This window comes from Tasmannia lanceolata, unplaced genomic scaffold (assembly GCF_043159265.1).
Source record: "Tasmannia lanceolata isolate RefF3 unplaced genomic scaffold, GAP_Taslan_0.1 ptg000015l, whole genome shotgun sequence".
Lineage (NCBI taxonomy): Eukaryota > Viridiplantae > Streptophyta > Magnoliopsida > Canellales > Winteraceae > Tasmannia > Tasmannia lanceolata.
The window spans coordinates 25847173-25863926 of NW_027518692.1; the positions used below are offsets into that span (position 1 = coordinate 25847173).

The 16754-nt window shown below is 39.8% G+C and overlaps 1 protein-coding gene across 3 annotated transcripts; it reads right to left on the bottom strand.

Moving 5' to 3' along the window:
- Positions 1–1437: 1437 nt before the first annotated feature.
- On the bottom strand, positions 1438–16486 carry LOC143845747 (ATP-dependent Clp protease ATP-binding subunit ClpA homolog CD4B, chloroplastic). Of its 3 annotated transcripts, none has more exons than XM_077354158.1 (10): positions 16137–16486; positions 13620–14269; positions 13286–13401; positions 13063–13185; positions 12781–12966; positions 9960–10175; positions 9502–9719; positions 3824–3899; positions 3651–3740; positions 1438–2735 (listed from the first exon to the last, which is right to left on the bottom strand). In XM_077354158.1, the coding sequence occupies exons 2-10, from the start codon at positions 14239–14241 to the stop codon at positions 1557–1559; spliced, it is 2826 nt and encodes a 941-aa protein (XP_077210273.1). In that variant the 5' UTR covers positions 14242–14269; positions 16137–16486; the 3' UTR covers positions 1438–1556. The 3 variants fall into 3 exon arrangements, with proteins under 3 accessions (XP_077210273.1, XP_077210271.1, XP_077210272.1); XM_077354156.1 differs by having other exon boundaries at positions 16168–16485; XM_077354157.1 differs by lacking the exon at positions 16137–16486 and adding an exon at positions 14521–14657.
- Positions 16487–16754: the final 268 nt, after the last annotated feature.

The window sequence follows — 16754 nt, forward strand, 5'->3', positions numbered from 1 at the left end:
GATCTTAGATCAACGGTCTAAATTGACGATTGAGATTAAGTGTGAAATTATTGGAGTTACCCATTGACCAAAGTTATCAGCAATCGGTATAAGTGTAATCAGTGCTATTATCACCATTGAGACATGGGTGATTACCGTAGACCTGAGTTCAACTATATCAGATTTATTAGTCTATTAAGTTCATTAAGCTAATTAGATTTCAATTATGAGTAGAACTCTAAGAGTTCTTTTTCTATAAATAGAGGGGCTAGTCTCTGCTATCATCTAACTGACAATGAGGAGGTGTTCCTCCTCAAATATCAGGTTGACCAGAGAGGCGATAGAAGATCCAGCCAAGATCGATCAACTGCCAATGGACGATCGAGATTGGTTTTTATTTTATTTTTTTTTCTAGATATTTGCATAAATAGATTAATATAATTTCCTTAGAACTATTGTGTATGTGATCTTGACATATTCTAGGTGTGTGTTTTGAATGCTATGATCTAATTTTACATACAATGAATGTTGCTGCTATTTGCAACCCATTTAGTCAAAGGAATCTTTGGCTAAATGGGAAATTAAAGGAGGGATTAGGAAAAATTAGCTAGTGTTTTAGTTATGGAGATCCGAGATAATGGTTTCTCCCTGTCGGTGCTAAGCTACTTTCCATGCCTGAATTTATTATTATTCTCAAGGGATATGCTCTTTTGCTATAGCTAGTATACGACAACAAAGGAGTAGTTTGACCTTTGCTACAAAGATTCTAGGGTTTTATTAAAGGGTGAGAGGGTGTCCACCCGAGTTAGGAAATTGATTTTAACATGGGAGAGTTGGCTTAGAGATTGACCCTGCTAACCTATCATTGTTAGCAAAACCAAAAGTTTAACAGATTTCGCTATCATCGGAATATGAATGCAATTTATCCCAGGAAAAAGTTTTCCATCAAAAATGTTTTTCTTGCAATCCAAACAGGGACTTAGTTCATGAACTACAACAGTTTCAGAGCACAAAGCCAGAGCTGTTCTAGTAAGAAGATGATCAGAGCTCTTGGAAGCTTACAAGCTGATTTTCTGTAAAGATTTCAGTGGCTTCGATTACATCAAAAACAATCTATAACACTTCCCTTCCAACTGTTTGGAAAAATTCCCTTGAATGAGTGAACAATAAATTCAACATGGAAGTCAGCAAACTACTCTGGCAACATCCATGGCCATTATCACTATCTACTGCTACTGGTACTACCTCTGAAAGTAGTTTTATGAGAAAGACTGTTTCTTGCAAATAAAGATAAGTAGAACGCTTCTTTGCTGACTTTCATTACATAACACCAATCTATAACACTTCCCTTTCAATTGGAAAAAACAAAAATAGTAACAGGGTTAGGTCAATGCTCAGTCATTCCAACTTATAGGGTTGTAACTCAGCAAAACTGAAAATTTATATGAAGACTAGATGGACTAGGTGAACTGTCTGAAATAAAAGTAAATAAAGTACTACTGAAAGTAGTTTTATGAGAAAGAGTACATGAAAATCCAGGTTTTTAAGTATTAATACAACTTACCCATGGATGAGAATCACACAAGAACTGGCGGATGTAAAGAATCGGGAATGCCAGTGCTACCATTGAGAACCGTCACGTTGCCATCAGAATCAACGTCCACGATAGCTGAATCTCCCTCCTTAATCTCTCCGGCGAGCATTTTCTCCGCCAAACTATCCTCCAACAACCTCATGATAGCCCTTCTTAAGGGCCTCGCCCCATAACTCGGGCTATATCCTTCCTCCACCACCCTGTCTCTAAACCTCTCTGTGACCTGAAGTTCTATCTCCTTCACCTTCATCCTCTGAAACACCTCCTTCAACATTATGTCCGCGATCTCCTTCACCTCTAGTTTCGTTAGCTGCCGGAAAACAATCATCTCATCCAACCTGTTTAGGAACTCCGGCCGGAAATATTGCTTCAATTCCTCTGTCACCAAACTCTTTATCCGGTTATAACTGCTATCCTTCTCGTCATAGTCGAGATCAAACCCAATTCTGCGACCACCCTTTTCGATCACACTACTTCCGACATTGGACGTCATTATAAGAAGTGTGTTCTTGAAATCCACGGTCCGTCCCTTGCTATCCGTCAACCTCCCGTCTTCCAAAATCTGAAGCATCATGTTAAAGACATCGGGGTGAGCCTTTTCTATCTCGTCAAATAGGACGACAGTGTAGGGACGGCGTCGAACGGCTTCGGTCAGTTGGCCACCCTCGGTGTACCCAACATAGCCCGGTGGTGAGCCAATGAGCTTCGAGACTGTGTGTCTTTCCATGAACTCGCTCATATCAAGTCTAATCATGGCTTCCTCGGAGCCAAAGTAGTAGGCAGCTAAAGCCTTTGCTAATTCAGATTTTCCTACACCAGTTGGGCCAGAAAATATGAAACTTGCAATTGGGCGGTTAGGGTTTTTGAGGCCAACGCGGGCCCGGCGGATGGCCCGGCTAATGGCTTTGACGGCTTCATCCTGGCCGATGATCCGTTTGTGTAGAGTCTCTTCCATTTTAAGGAGACGGTCCGATTCATCACTAGAGACTTTCTCAACGGGGATTCCAGTCCAAGAAGAGACAATGTGTTGGATGTCTACTTCAGTCACAATGGGGCCTGCATCACCTGCCTCGCTCTCTGCTTTGCTTCTCTCCTTGCCTTTGTCTATTAGGGCTGAGATTTGAGCCTTCAGTTCCATTTCCCTATCCCGCAGTTCCCCGGCCTGTCAAGAATTATGCGGTGTAAGCATAAAGGATACAAAATTTTGGCAAGAGAACTTTACAACGGAAACGCCAAGTCAAAGGATAAGGACTAGATAGAACAGTGATGCACACGCATATAAGGGAATGGGAGATAATATTTTCACTCCCCTACATTACGCACACGCTCCCCCCCTTATAACGTGATTTGACATGAAAAGTGGACAACCTCAACGCTTTTTGTCAAATCACGTTATAAAGGGAGCGTGCGCGTAATGCAGGGAAAATATCTCTTGTTTTGATAATTTAAGTCCTCACTTTGTTAAAAATAAAAAACTTCAATGACTGGATCTTAGAAACTTTTGGGAATTGTAACAGCCTTTAACGGCTGAAGTGTAATAAGAATACTTCTATCAAGATATGGGAATGTGGATATCATTTCCCGTTTACTATTAGTTTGAACACATATATAGCACCACATTTTTGTCATGTAGCTGTAGGAGGGTAAGAGTGCCGGAGAAGGGAGGCCTTGGTGATATTTTAAATTTTGGCCGAAATTTCGATATCGGTTTCGGTCAAAATTACATTGAATCAGATTTTACATGATTTAACCGTAATTTTGGCTGAAATTTCATTATTCATTTTTTCACCTTATTTACAAAATTTCTTCCACCGAAATTTTATACTTTTCAGCCGAAATTTTAAAAAACCGAATTTTTTGTCAAAAATTTACATGATTTCAAACTTTCGGTTTCGGTGATAGCCGAAACGGACATTTAAAACTTTGCACTTGAGAGGAGAGGATTTTACTGTAATGAACGCATAATTTTCCTTCAGTTGTTTGCACTGAGTTTTATGGCTCAGCTGCTTTACTGAAGTGGATGACAGGGTTATCCCCGTCTATATTACCAAACAATGGAGTTAGAACTTAGAAGTACCTTTTCGAAGTCTTGGCTACGGACAGCTTCATTTTTCTCTTTGGTGATCTGCCTGAGTTCTTTGTCAAGCTCTCTGGCATCCTCAGGGAGCTGCCACAGAAAGAGATATCCACTCAATGTACAGTAGAGACGGAGTTACTAAGCATTGATAAGATTAAAACAAGAACAGAGACCTGTGCATGGCGAAGCCGAACACGAGAACCAGCCTCATCAACCAAATCAATTGCTTTATCGGGGAGGAATCGGTCACTGTGGCACACGGAAAGATGGATGAGAAGAAAAACAGATTTACTTCTATACTAGTAAGGCAGAGTGAGCAAGAATACTAGGAAGGTACCAGTGAGGCCATCCCAGTAAGGATGGATACATAGGTGTTGCAAGTGACGCTAAAGAATTTTAAATATCCATGTTTATCAGAAACACGAAATAAGATACAATGGATGAAGGAATTATGATAATAAAGAGTACATTTAAATAAATTAAGCAACTCGTGCATTGTTAAGATGGGGTAAATATGCAAAACTTCTAATGTGAGCCATCCAATGTTATTAAAAGGGTAAATTTTAGTCAATGAGAAAAACAGCAAATAGCTTCTAATTCTTAATTTACCCATTCAACCCCAACATAACCATTATTTACATAAAAGTTATACCGCTTACTAGGTGAAGATGTTATCGCACTTCAAGTTTATCTTTAGCACTGACATCAATCAGTGCTGGACTTCAGACCTATCAGTTAGTACCTTGATTGCTAATGAAGCGAGGGATTTATACTTCAAAGCTGGATTAAGAGGGGTAGTTTGCAAACTGAATATGGAGAAAGCATATGATAGAGTGGATTGGAATTGCCTTGATTATTTGATAGGGCAGATGAACTTTGGCGACTGATGGCAGCCTTGGATTAGATGATGTGTGTCATCGGCATGTTTTTCCATTTTGGTGAACGGCTCTCCTAAATGCTTCTTCAAGTCATCCAGGGGATTGAGGCAGGAACACCCTCACCCTCACCCTCTCGCTCTCTCTCTCTCTTATTCATGATAGTAGCGGAAACTTTTGTGAAAATGTATAGTAGCAGAAACTTTAAGCAGGATGATTGACAAAGAAAAATGGATGGGGATCATAGAAGGTTTTAACCAGATTGCTGATGACATCTTTATTTCCAGTGAAGCAGATGAACATAAAGTTATGAATCTTAAAGATGTACTGTGTTGCTATGAAATCATTACTAGGCAAAGAACCAACTTTGGGAAATCTAGATTATTGAGAGTTCAATTACTCGACAACGACACAGAAACCTGGGGAATCCCATCGGTTGCTCAGTTGATCAATTTCCAACAACAAATCTCTGATTACAGTTTGCCGAGGGGAGACCTAAGAAGCAGGTTTGACATCCAATAGTTGAAAGGGTGCAGAAAAGGTTAGCCTCTTGGAAGCGGGGCCTAGTATCATTGGGATGTAGAAATCTAGAATAATGCTCATCAAAGCAGTCCTTACAAACATACTAACATACCTATATGGCTATATATTTTCTATCTCTCTAGGTATTTTCTATCTCTCTTTAAATGCCCAATCAGTGTAATTAACAGGAATGAGTAGCCTCGGAGGAACTTCTTATACGGAGGTTTAAAGGAGAAAAAGAAGATTCACCTTGTTAGTTAGGGTGAAATCTACAACCCGATTAAAGTTGGAGGATTTGAGAAATGAGAATAATTCTCTGATTGAGAAATGTGAATAATTCTCTTCTAGGGAAATGACTATGGAGGAATGGGGAAGAGCAATCTCAGTTGTGGACTAAGGTTATTGAAAGTAAGCATGGCTCTTATCCTGGAAGGCGGATCCCTGCCATTCGTCTTGGGGGTAAGGGGCTGACAGTTTGGAGGGATATCTTGAAGATTAAGCATATTTTTTACGAAGATAACAGATAAAGTGTTTACACTAGGGACAAGATAAAGTTTTGGCATGACAATGGTGTGAGGGATTAGTTTTGGCTATGGTATTCCCTGACTTGTATGTTGTAGCATCTGATAAGGAAGCCTTAGTTAAGGAATGCTTTCAGTGGGAGAAGGGCCAAATCTCATGGAAAATAAAGTTTAGAAGGAATTCCTTTGATCGAGAAATGAATGGAAATGCTCGCCTCCTTAATTTGTTGGAAACTCGTTACATTAAGAAGTCAGGAAGGGACAAAAGCGTTTGAATCTGGAGTTCGTCTAGGGTATTCTCTATCAAATCCTTCTACCTTCACCTTGTTCCTAATCCTCACTCATCGCATCTAGCAAGAGTGTGGAGCATTCCAGCTCCTCCTCGAGTATGCGTGTTTGGGTGGATAACATTGCAAAACAATATCCAGATGGTGGATCATCTTTGGAATCGTCAGATGATAATCATCGATCATTGTGCCTTATGCATTGAGGCGGGAGAGACCGTTGATCATTTATTCATACATGAGATTTGGGTGTGCATTCTTGGGAGATTTGGCTTATCTTGGGTCTTCCCTGAGAGGTTGGTAGATCTCTTAGCTAGTTGGATGTTTACTCCTTGGAGGAGCAGAGGAAGAATTTTATGGAGAGTAGTGTTATTGGCCTCAATATGGGTTTTGGAAGGAAGGAAATGACAGACTCTTCAGATGCCTTGTTAAAAGCCCACATTACTTGTTTATAAAAGTCATATCGCTAACTATTGCTTGGGTAAAGACTCCCCCTAGTTTCATGTTTATCTCGAGCACCGACTTATGAAGATGCTCGAGATAGATTTGCTTCAAGGGAAAACAAGGCAATCCCTATGCCTCCGCAGTCCCCTCCTGATCAAGGGTTTTTTAAGCTAAATTTCGAAGGTTCGAGTTTAGGCAATCCAGGATCTCCAGGCGTTGGAGGAGTCCTTATGGACGATCAGGGGTATCGGGAAAACAAGAAGTCCCTGTGCCTCAGCAATCCCCTCATGACCAAGGGTTTTTTAAGCTAAATTCAAGGTTTTAAATCTCGGTTTCGGTTTTGGTTTCGGTCATCACCGAAACCGAAACGTTTCGGTTTCGGTATGAAATTTCGGACGAAATCTTGTAAAAATTTCACTGAAATTTCGGTGAATTTTCGGAAATTTCCGAAACGTTTCACCTAAATTTCCGAAATTTCACCGAAATTTTGTACTTCACCGAAACGTTTCACCGAAATTTTACCCAAACGAAACGTTTCGGCGAAATTTGGTACTTTTCCGACTCACTGTGAATTTCGTTTCGTTTTCCACCGAAACCGAAACGTTTCGGCCGAAATTTAAAACCATGGCTAAATTTCGAAGTTTCGAGTTTAGGCAATCCGGGACCTGCAGGTGTTGGTGGAGTCCTTACGGACGATCAGGGGTCTACTAAGCGGGCTTTCTCCGGCCCCATTGTTATCACATACTCTAATGAAGCGAAACTGGGATCAGTTTTTCAAGGCATTAGCTTAACTGTGGAAAGAAAATTAAGCAGGTTCATTGTAGAGCGACTCGCTCAATGTAATCAAATGATTGGATGCCAGCCATCCTCCTCATGGAGGTTTAATGATGTGCTAGACAAGATACTGGAGCGAGCAACAGATTTTCATGTTCGTTTTCGGCGAACAATGACGGGCAAATTAGCTCGAGCCGAAGTGGGCAGGGACGTTCTAGAGATTTTTTATTTCCTTCCCCCCCTTGAGGGCTTCTGTGGTTTAATGCTTGCTATCCTATTTTCAATTTTTCCTCTCTTATTGTACCGGCCACCTCGATCATGTCTCCCCTTATTTTTCTTTTTTAACAAAGTTTTCCCCCTTGAGGAGAAGATGAGAGAGGAGATGAGAGAGCACCGCTTAAGATGGTTTGGGAATATCCAACGTAGCCTTTGGATGCTCCAGTGAGAAGAAGTGACTCTTGCCAAGTTGATGGAGTAAAAAGAGGTAGGGGTAAACTGAAAACAACTTGGGTAGAAACAGTGAGGAAAGGCTTGATGGCTAAGAACATAACAGAGAACATGACCTTGGATAGGAGAGAATGGAAGAAAATGATCCATGTAGACGAACCCAACTAGTGTCAAGATTAGACTTACTCAATTTGAGTCGGGTAGATTAAAATTTTCTAAAGGATTCATTAGCCGACCCCAACTAGTTTGGGACAAAGGCTTAGTTGAGTTGAGTAGAATAAAGTTTTCCCTACCATTAAAAAAAAATTGTCATAGCTTTGTGTGGGGCTTCTCATCTATCTAGGGCTGGCAATTTCACCCGTGAAAACGAGGATCCGGTCCGGCCCGACCCGCATGGGACGGGGATTCCGTGATTTGAGCGGGAAGGGGGACGGGGACGGGGATTTAAAAAATTCCCCGTAGAGGGGGACGGGGACGGGGAGGGAAACGAGATAGATTTGGCCCCGCCCCGCCCCGTTCAATATCCAATCGTTGATTTATTTTATTATTATTTTCAAGTGTTTTACTATTTTTCATGAGAACTAGGAATATATTTCTTATAGGCTAGTGATATTAGCACTACCATATTTTGATAAGTGCACAAATACAGCATGTCTTTTCTTCGTATATTAGTATTAACATCTGACAACTGTTCAAAAATTAAAAGACAAGATGAGTTAGCCAAAAATATCAAAACATGGGAGTGCCAACATCAATTTCAGGGTAGGGATGGGGCGGGGATTTTGTCCCCGTAGGGTGCGGGGGAGGGGATGCGGATTGGATATTCCCCGCGGGGAGGGGATGGGGATTCCCCGCCATCCCCTCAACGGGGAGGGGGCGGGGACGAAAAAAATTCCCCGCAGAGGGGAAGGGGATGGGGGATGCAACATTCAGCCCTGCCCTGCCCCGTTCCCAGCCCTACATCTATCTTGTAGGTAATGAAACGGTGAGTTCTCTTAGCCTTCAGTTCCAAGAATTTGAGCTAGCAGTCATCATTGACTGCCATTCCTGACGCTGCATTTGCCATAATGGGGAGAATTCTTCTTCATTATTTGTTTTTAGATTACAATTGATTTAGCAGACTCCCTTGCTAGGAGCGGGGTCCATAGAGATCTAATTGTAGCGTGGAATTTTCTATATGAGATGTACCACTTTCTTTTCTTTTCTTTTCTTTTTTTTTTTTAGTGGCTAGAGATGAAGCACTTTCTTTGTATTTTTTTCTTTATCAAATTTTCAACTGTTTCAGAAGATAGTAATAATAAAAACAGTATTAGAAGTTCGATACATTTCATTTCCTTCCTTGCTTTTATGTTAGAATAAGTAGCGATTATCAATCCACCTTATGCTTAAGTTGGGCAGAACTCCAATAAGACAATAAATGGAGATTGAACAATGCAATTCCATAACCCTCTTTCTGATAAAAATGGGAGGGAAAAGTCTATTTAATGAATGAGAAGACGTAGGACAAAATTGAATCAAATTATTGGTTCATATGAAAACCAACCATTTTGGCCGGTCCCGCCAACCTCCAGATTCCAAGTGAACCTGCCGAACTATTCCAGTTTTCAAAAATTCAGCATAAAGTTGGCATCAAGGAAATAAAGTGTGTTCAACATTCATGATCTATAAGAATATGTATTAGGCACATAGATGGGTTTAGAGAATCTAGCCCAAGTTGGTCAAGCTTTAATCTATCATTTCATGGTTTCCTTTCAAAAGAGATGCGGAATGATTGTATTCCCTTTCCTAAATACTGAACAAACAGCGCACACGCAGATCAGTATTAAAAGATTGCTATTACTGTAACCATGGATTTAAATTTCGGTTTCGGTAGTAATTTTTTTTCAAATTTCAGTCATTTTGGCCAAAATTTTTACATTTTCGGTCAAAATGACCAAATTTTGCCCGGGCCGAAATTTAAAACAATGACTGTAACACTACAAACCTGATGTACTGGTATGACAATTGTGCAGCAGCAACTAGGGCCTCATCTGTATAACGAAGCTTATGGTGAAGCTCATATCGTTCTCGTAGCCCTTTCAGAATTTGTATTGTCTCATCAACAGATGGTTCGGGCACCTTTACAGGTTGGAATCGCCTTTCCAAAGCCGGGTCTTTCTCAATGTGCTTTCTGTATTCATCGAGGGTAGTAGCTCCAATACACTGCACCAAATGAAAAATGTACTTTAGCACTTACTACAACAAGATATGTTAAAGCCCCAATATAACCACGAAGAAAATGGGGCACAACCAATTTTCCCTCTTTCAATCAAATTTCCAGTCCACGCAGTTAACAATGTAAGGGATTAATACAAGTCAACAGACTATTACTCCTAAATGATATAAAACAGAAGTGACGTGGGAGTAAGGAGACCCCGTATGTAGGTATGAAAACTAAATTACCTGCAGTTCACCTCTTGCAAGTGCTGGTTTCAAGATGTTTGCAGCATCAATGGCACCCTCGGCAGCTCCCGCTCCAATTAGAGTATGTACCTCATCAATAAAGAGTATAATCTCATCACTTTGTTTAATTTCTTCCATCAGCTTCTTTAACCTTTCCTCAAACTCTCCACGATATTTCGTGCCAGCAACGAGAAGACCCATATCAAGGGTAATCACCTGATTTACATGAGAAACAATTTCTGTAAAAGAATCTAAAAGCAGAGAAGTCCATCAAAAGAATAAAGAAATCAATCCAGTATTGCTGAAAAACCCATATATCCATAAAATTACCATAAAAAAATCAAGAACAGTATTATGACAAAGCTTTCTGTATGAGACGCAGGCTAATTAGATGGTGTGATCCAATCATCATATTATCCGTTATATTTAGATTTTTCAAATGGACAATTGGACATGTGCTATTTTTCTTTTAGATAGTATTTAATATGATTGATTAGCATTTTATTTAGCCTAAGTGTGGGGGATGCTCACATCAGCCTATGGCCCCACCTCAACCCCCTTTTTCTATAGCACACGTATCATTTTAAACACATCTTTTACAGCTTTTAGCCCTAGCCCACTTATTTCTTATTTTCTATTGACTAAATCCCTAAAATCCACTTAAAGTCCTTTTAATACCTTTTCTTTTTACATATTGGTCAAGTATGACGGGACATCACTTACATAACTAAGCCCTCCATATAAATATCCTTGAACCTCCACCAAAGCTGTAATCTTGAAAAAATGTGAAACTGAGACCCTCTCCCCCTTTCCTCCATCTCCCTCTCTAATCTATTTCCACCTTCTTAGTCCACTCTCCTTCCCTCCTCGCTACATCTCTCCCTCCTTCCTTTCACCATTCTCCCCTCATCTTCCACCACCCATCTCACCATTTCCTCCCTTACATTCTTTTCTCTCACTCCCATCTTTTTCCCTGTAGTCTGACGTCTATTTTCCCCTCCATTTCTCCCTTTCTCTTTGTTTCAACCTCTTCGGTTGGGTTCATAAACCATTCCCACACGATTGGGCTCATAAACGTCTCTCTCTCTCTCTCTCTCTCTCTCTCTCTCTCTCTCTCTCTCTCTCTCTCTCTCTCTCATCAACCCCTTACCTTTATACTCCAGCTATCCCCCTTCTCCCTCTTGGAGACCACCTGTAGCAAGATGACACCTAAGGACCTGTCCGTCATCTCAGGTACAGATCCATTATTTCCTCTCTCTCTCTCTCTCTCTCTCTCTCTCTCTCTCTCTCTCTCTCTCTCTCTCTCTCTCTCTCTCTCTCTCTCTCTCTCTCTCTCTCTCTCTCTCTCTCTCTCTCGGATCAACCCCTTATCTCTATACTCCAGCTATGCCCATTCACCCTCTTGGAAACCACCTGTACCAAGATGACACCTAAGGACCTGTCTGTCATCCCAGGTACATATCCATTATTGCTTTTCTTATTAACCAACCCATATTTCCCAAAACAAAATTCTCTCACCCTTGGCCTTAATCTTTCCCATCTTATTCCCCTACTTCATAGTCCGAACCTACAAACCTCATTAGCCTCCTTATATTGTTAGACTCCTTTTGGACTGTAGTTAGACAATAGTTGGCATATCGGATTAGTTTGATAGAATTTTATTGAGATCTGATTTCCTTGCAAAGTTAGTTTATTTTCTTTTGATTATAACCTATTGCTGGAACTTTTACTAGAATGAGTTTGAATTCTACTGATGAATTAATCTTAAAGCTTTGGATCTTTATGAAAATTCTAGTTTCTTTGATTATTTTTTTTTGAAATGGAGTTTCTTTGATTATTATTTGTTGTTTATTTCAATTTGGGAATGTAAGACTGTGTTCACTTGTCTTCCTGGCGCTAGAAAGGAAAGGAAAATCACTCATTTTTTTCCCGAGAAAGCACAAATAGTGTTGTTCTCATCGTTTCCCGGGAAACTAGTGATACTGACGTGGAAAACCAAAAATATTACGTGGAAATTCTGCTTTCTTTTCCTTTCCCTCAACTATTTTCCCAACGATTTGATAAGAAAACGATTTTCTCACTGTCGCAAGAAAATACAAGCTACCTTTTCCTTTCTTTTCCATTTAATCTGGGCAAGTGAACAGCGAGAAAACAGAAAACAGGTTTCCCGTCACAGTTTCTTTTCCTTTCTTTTCCATTTTGCCACGTCAGATTCCTTTCCTTTCTTTTATTTTCCTGTAGCGAGAAAACAAGTGAACGGACCCTAAATTCTAGTAATCTTAATTAGAAACCATTTCTTGTGCTCTTATGATCCCAGAAATTGATATGTTAACCCTATGTTTGAACCATCTGAGTCCTCCAGGCCCACTAATTTGTGGGCAGTATGATCTCAAGACCCTTCATCCACTTCATCCAGGAAAGAACCACCACAGATGCCACAGCCTGAAACCACTCCAATCAAACAATCCAAAGTCCAAACCATTCAAAGTACTTGAATCCGGAACATTCCTCAATTTTTTCTTACCCATCCATTTGAAGGCCAGTGAGTGGATGTATAGGAATGTTCCATAATAGTGGGGTTCAGCCAATAAATCTTACACAATGGAGTACCACAGGTAAGGGTCCAAATCATGCTAATGTAAAGTAGCTGTCCATGACCCGGACGAAGTTTATTTCCCCGAAACAATTTCATAAACGAATAAAGCATAAACAAATTTGTGCAATAATGGAAATAAAAAATCATGATTATAATTGAGACATGAAAGCACTAATTACAACTCAGTTAATTAGGCAACAATTGAGAATAAAAAAACATTCTCACCTTCTTCCCCTCAATTGTTTCTGGAACATCCCCAGTTGCAATGCGTTGAGCAAGCCCTTCTGCAATTGCTGTCTTCCCAACACCGGGCTCTCCAATAAGACAAGGATTGTTCTTTGTCCGCCTGCCTAAAATTTGGGTCACACGCTCTATTTGCTGCTGCCTACCAACAACGGGATCTAATTTACCCTGAAAAGACAACATATGTTTAGAAACTTCTTTTTTTAATGGACAGAGTGCAATGTGGCTGCATGCATCGTAGTGAAATAAAAATTACGCACGTACCTCCTCTGCCAGCTTTGTCAGATTGGTGCCATACTCCTCAAGAGTGGGCATCTTATTTCCACTGCTTCCTCCTCCAACCCCAGCACCAACAGCCTCAGTACTTTCACCCACCATGCGGATAACCTACTTATATCAAAAGTTAAGATTTTGCAATCAGGTGAGTGGGATATCATAAGTAAATTGGATTAGAAGAATAATAAGTATGGGGGTATGAAAAACTTGCCTGTGTACGAATGTTACTAGAGTCAGCTCCAAGGTTCTCAAGCACCCGAGCCGCTACACCTTCACCTTCGCGGAGCAGTCCCAGAAGCAAGTGTTCTGATCCAATATAGTTATGACCTGAAACATTACAATTTTAAATTGGTATATCCCTTGAGTAACTCAAAAGTTTTTTAATTAGTAAGTTTCCCTCAATGAAATCAAACATTATTCTTCTGTGCAGATACGAAGGCCATACATGGAGAAACTTCACACAGTTAAAAAACACTTTTGAAAAGAAAATTAGGTGTTTTTTTCTTTTTTGAACAATTGATGGTATCAGGTCTGAAAGAAGATACCGAGTTGGCGGGCTTCCTCTAATGAAAGTTCCAAAACTCGTTTCGCACGAGGAGTAAATGGGATCTCCACAGCCACAAATCCACTACCCCTTCCAATAATTTTTTCCACTTCAATGCGGGCATCCTTTAGGCTAATTCCCATGGATTTCAGAACTTTTGCAGCAATACCAGTCCCTTCACCTATAAGGCCAAGCAAAATCTGCTCTGTTCCAACAAAATTGTGCCCTAGTCGTCTTGCTTCCTCTTGTGCAAGCATAATAACTTTAATTGCCTTTTCAGTGAAGCGTTCGAACATGGCTACGGCAACGGCACGGCTACCCTTTCCCCGTGGAGCAGAAATAGCAGATTCAACGACAGAATAAAAATCACGGTCGGATCTTACCATCGTGTCCAAAGAATTAGATCCCCGTAATCCTGTGAAATTTTGCATTCTCAGGGGCCTTGTCTGCACATTAGTCGTCTTTCCAACAATTTTTTTGGTTTTCCCTCCCTGAAATCCCATGAAACCTTGCATTCGCACATTAGTCGTCTTTCTGGTTTTCCCGGAGCCTTGAGATAGGTCATGGTTTTCACTAACAACTGTAGCAGAGGGGAATGATGACAGAACCAGAGACCCAGCCATGGTACGGACCAGCTAGCAATTCCAAGATCTGTATAATAATAGCATGCAAACAGTGCAAGTGCACAAGATTAGTCAATGACAATTTGAACATGGAAAAGGTAAAAAATACCTATCCAAATTTTTTAATTATTTTTTTTAATGGTATATCCAATCTGTTTATTTGTTTTTTTAAAGATAATGATAAGACGCTTCATCTAATAACCCGAGAAAATTACATTGGTGATGACATAACCATGCTCCAAAAAATCAACAAGAAAGAAACTTAAAATTGAAACTTGCCCACAAGGACACCATTTCAAGGTATGTGAAATAGGTACTTCTATTGATGAATGCCCGCTTGCAACACACACGGTCAGCATAATAAGGTATGAGATTTCAAGTTTCAACATTTGATCAAATTTTCAAAGAATTAATACCTACACAAGAAAAAACAAGACAAATAAGAAATAACCCGGATGCGTATAAATCAGATTTTATGTTTGAACCTTAGTTGTAAATTCCGTTCCGGTGGCCATTCCGTTTTGGCCACCAAAACAGAATTCGGGTGGGATTTCTGTCATTCCGGTGCATTCCAACGGCCATAAAATGGTCATAAACGGTCATAAAATGAGGGTAAAGGGTCAAAAAGCAATCCCAACGGCTATAATGGCATTGTCGTATTTTTTTCAAAAAATTTGTGCATTTTCAATCGATTCTGGGCGAAACAGGGCATTCTGCCGGAATGGACCGGAATTCCGGCCAGAACGGAAAATATGCCCAAACTGTTCCGGATTCCGAGCCGGAATTCCGGTCCATTCCGGCCGGAACAGAACGGAATTGATAACTAAGGTTTGAACTAACGGCTGCATACAAGCAGCACATAAACAATCAAGTACATATTTTTGGATAAACTAAATCTGGATAAAGATAGCTTATCTGCTATGTGATGACAGGAAGGCAATCAATTGCATCCCGGTGGTCATGGGGCTAAGGGTTATGCAAGCAAGACTACAAGATGCACATGGACACAAAGGAACTCGACTATCCACTCTTACATGTTGAGAGGGATTAAACATATTATAAGTTGGAACACACAGCAGATGATTTTATAAGCATTACCAACCTCCAAAGCTTCTATTGTGGATATAATTATACAAACACAATGAGAAAAGTACATTTCTTGTTTAGATTTACAAACTAACAACAGATAAAAGGTGAAAATCATCACTTCAGAGGAACAAAAAGAGAAGCCTAATCATGTATTTCTGGTTAAGTTAGGATATTGCATTAACAAGCAAAAAAAGTTAAGAGAAATCCAATCCAAATTATTCGTTCAAGAAGAAACAAAATCACAAGCTCAGAATCAACATCATCAATCCTTAAGTGCAACTTCCAAAAGCCCTTTCATGTTTATTTTTCGGTTATTTAAACACCTTATCACATTTGCAAGTTCACAAAAATGGATAGCCACTAGTAAATGAAGCTTGAAGTAGTGAGATAGAAATCATTGCAGTGATGATGATGATGATAGGCTACTGACATTGGCATTACCATGGTTTGATAATTGCACAAACTCATCTTGTCTTTTATTGTTTAAACAACTGTCAAAGGTTATTACAACTCAATTAAGCCTTTGTCCCAAACTAGTTGGGGTCGGCTTGTCAAAGGTTATTACAGTACCCAAAAATCTCCCAGAAGCCAATTAAAAAGGAGAGACATGCTGAGTTTGTGCAATTATTAAAACTTGGCAGTGTCAATATTAGTAGCCTAATCCGAATCCTAATCCTAATCCTAATCCTAATCCTAATAATAACAATAATATCTCAACATTAATAAGGAAAAAGGAAAACAATATTCCTAGCTAGGGTTTTACATCTAGAAAAAACCGAATGCACAAATCGACAAACTAAACATACCAAACAATCGTAAGAGAAAGAGATCTCGTACCAAAATCGACGAACCCGAGGCCTGGAATTATTTAGAAACCCTAACCCTAAAATTGCAAAGATAAAAGGGAAGGGATGGATGAAAAAAGGGGGTGGGGCGGGTAAAATTGCACCCCTTTTTTTTCTCCGAGGTAGAAGAAGAAGTAGAAAGGCTTTGGGGGAGTCGCAGAAGAGGAGAAAGGGATTTGGTAGCCTTTTATGGTGGATTCGTGAAGGAAGCTTATGTTATTATAAGCCTAGAAGAAATGCTAAAACGGGGTGGAAATATCATTTCTAGAATTTTTTATTTTTTTTTTTTTTTTTTTCAATCACTGCTGTATTTACAAAGCTAAAACGAGTTCTGAGACCTTTGATGAAGGGTTATGAAAAATAAGTCTTTTAAAGATAATTTTACCTTTTGGTTTTTTGCTTCCGCCTTTATATCTTGGGAATGGAATCTCTTGTCTAGCATGGTCCCAGGACCATATTTAGGAAAACTCCATTTTAAAACGTGGTTTTTTAAAAAAAGGGAAAATTACCAATGGGGAACAAACATTAGGCAGAATTATCAACTGGACCCACGCTTTTCAGAAATTACCAATGGGGGAC

Coding starts and splice junctions, on each gene's coding strand:
- LOC143845747 (XM_077354158.1), bottom strand. CDS start 14,241: ATGGCTGGGTCTCTGGTTCTGTCATCATTCCCCTCTGCTACAGTTGTT. Junction 3,900..9,501: donor TTGTCATACCAGTACATCAG/GTTTGTAGTGTT, acceptor CGTGTGCCACAG/TGACCGATTCCTCCCCGATA. Junction 3,741..3,823: donor TTCGGCTTCGCCATGCACAG/GTCTCTGTTCTT, acceptor TTTCTGTGGCAG/CTCCCTGAGGATGCCAGAGA.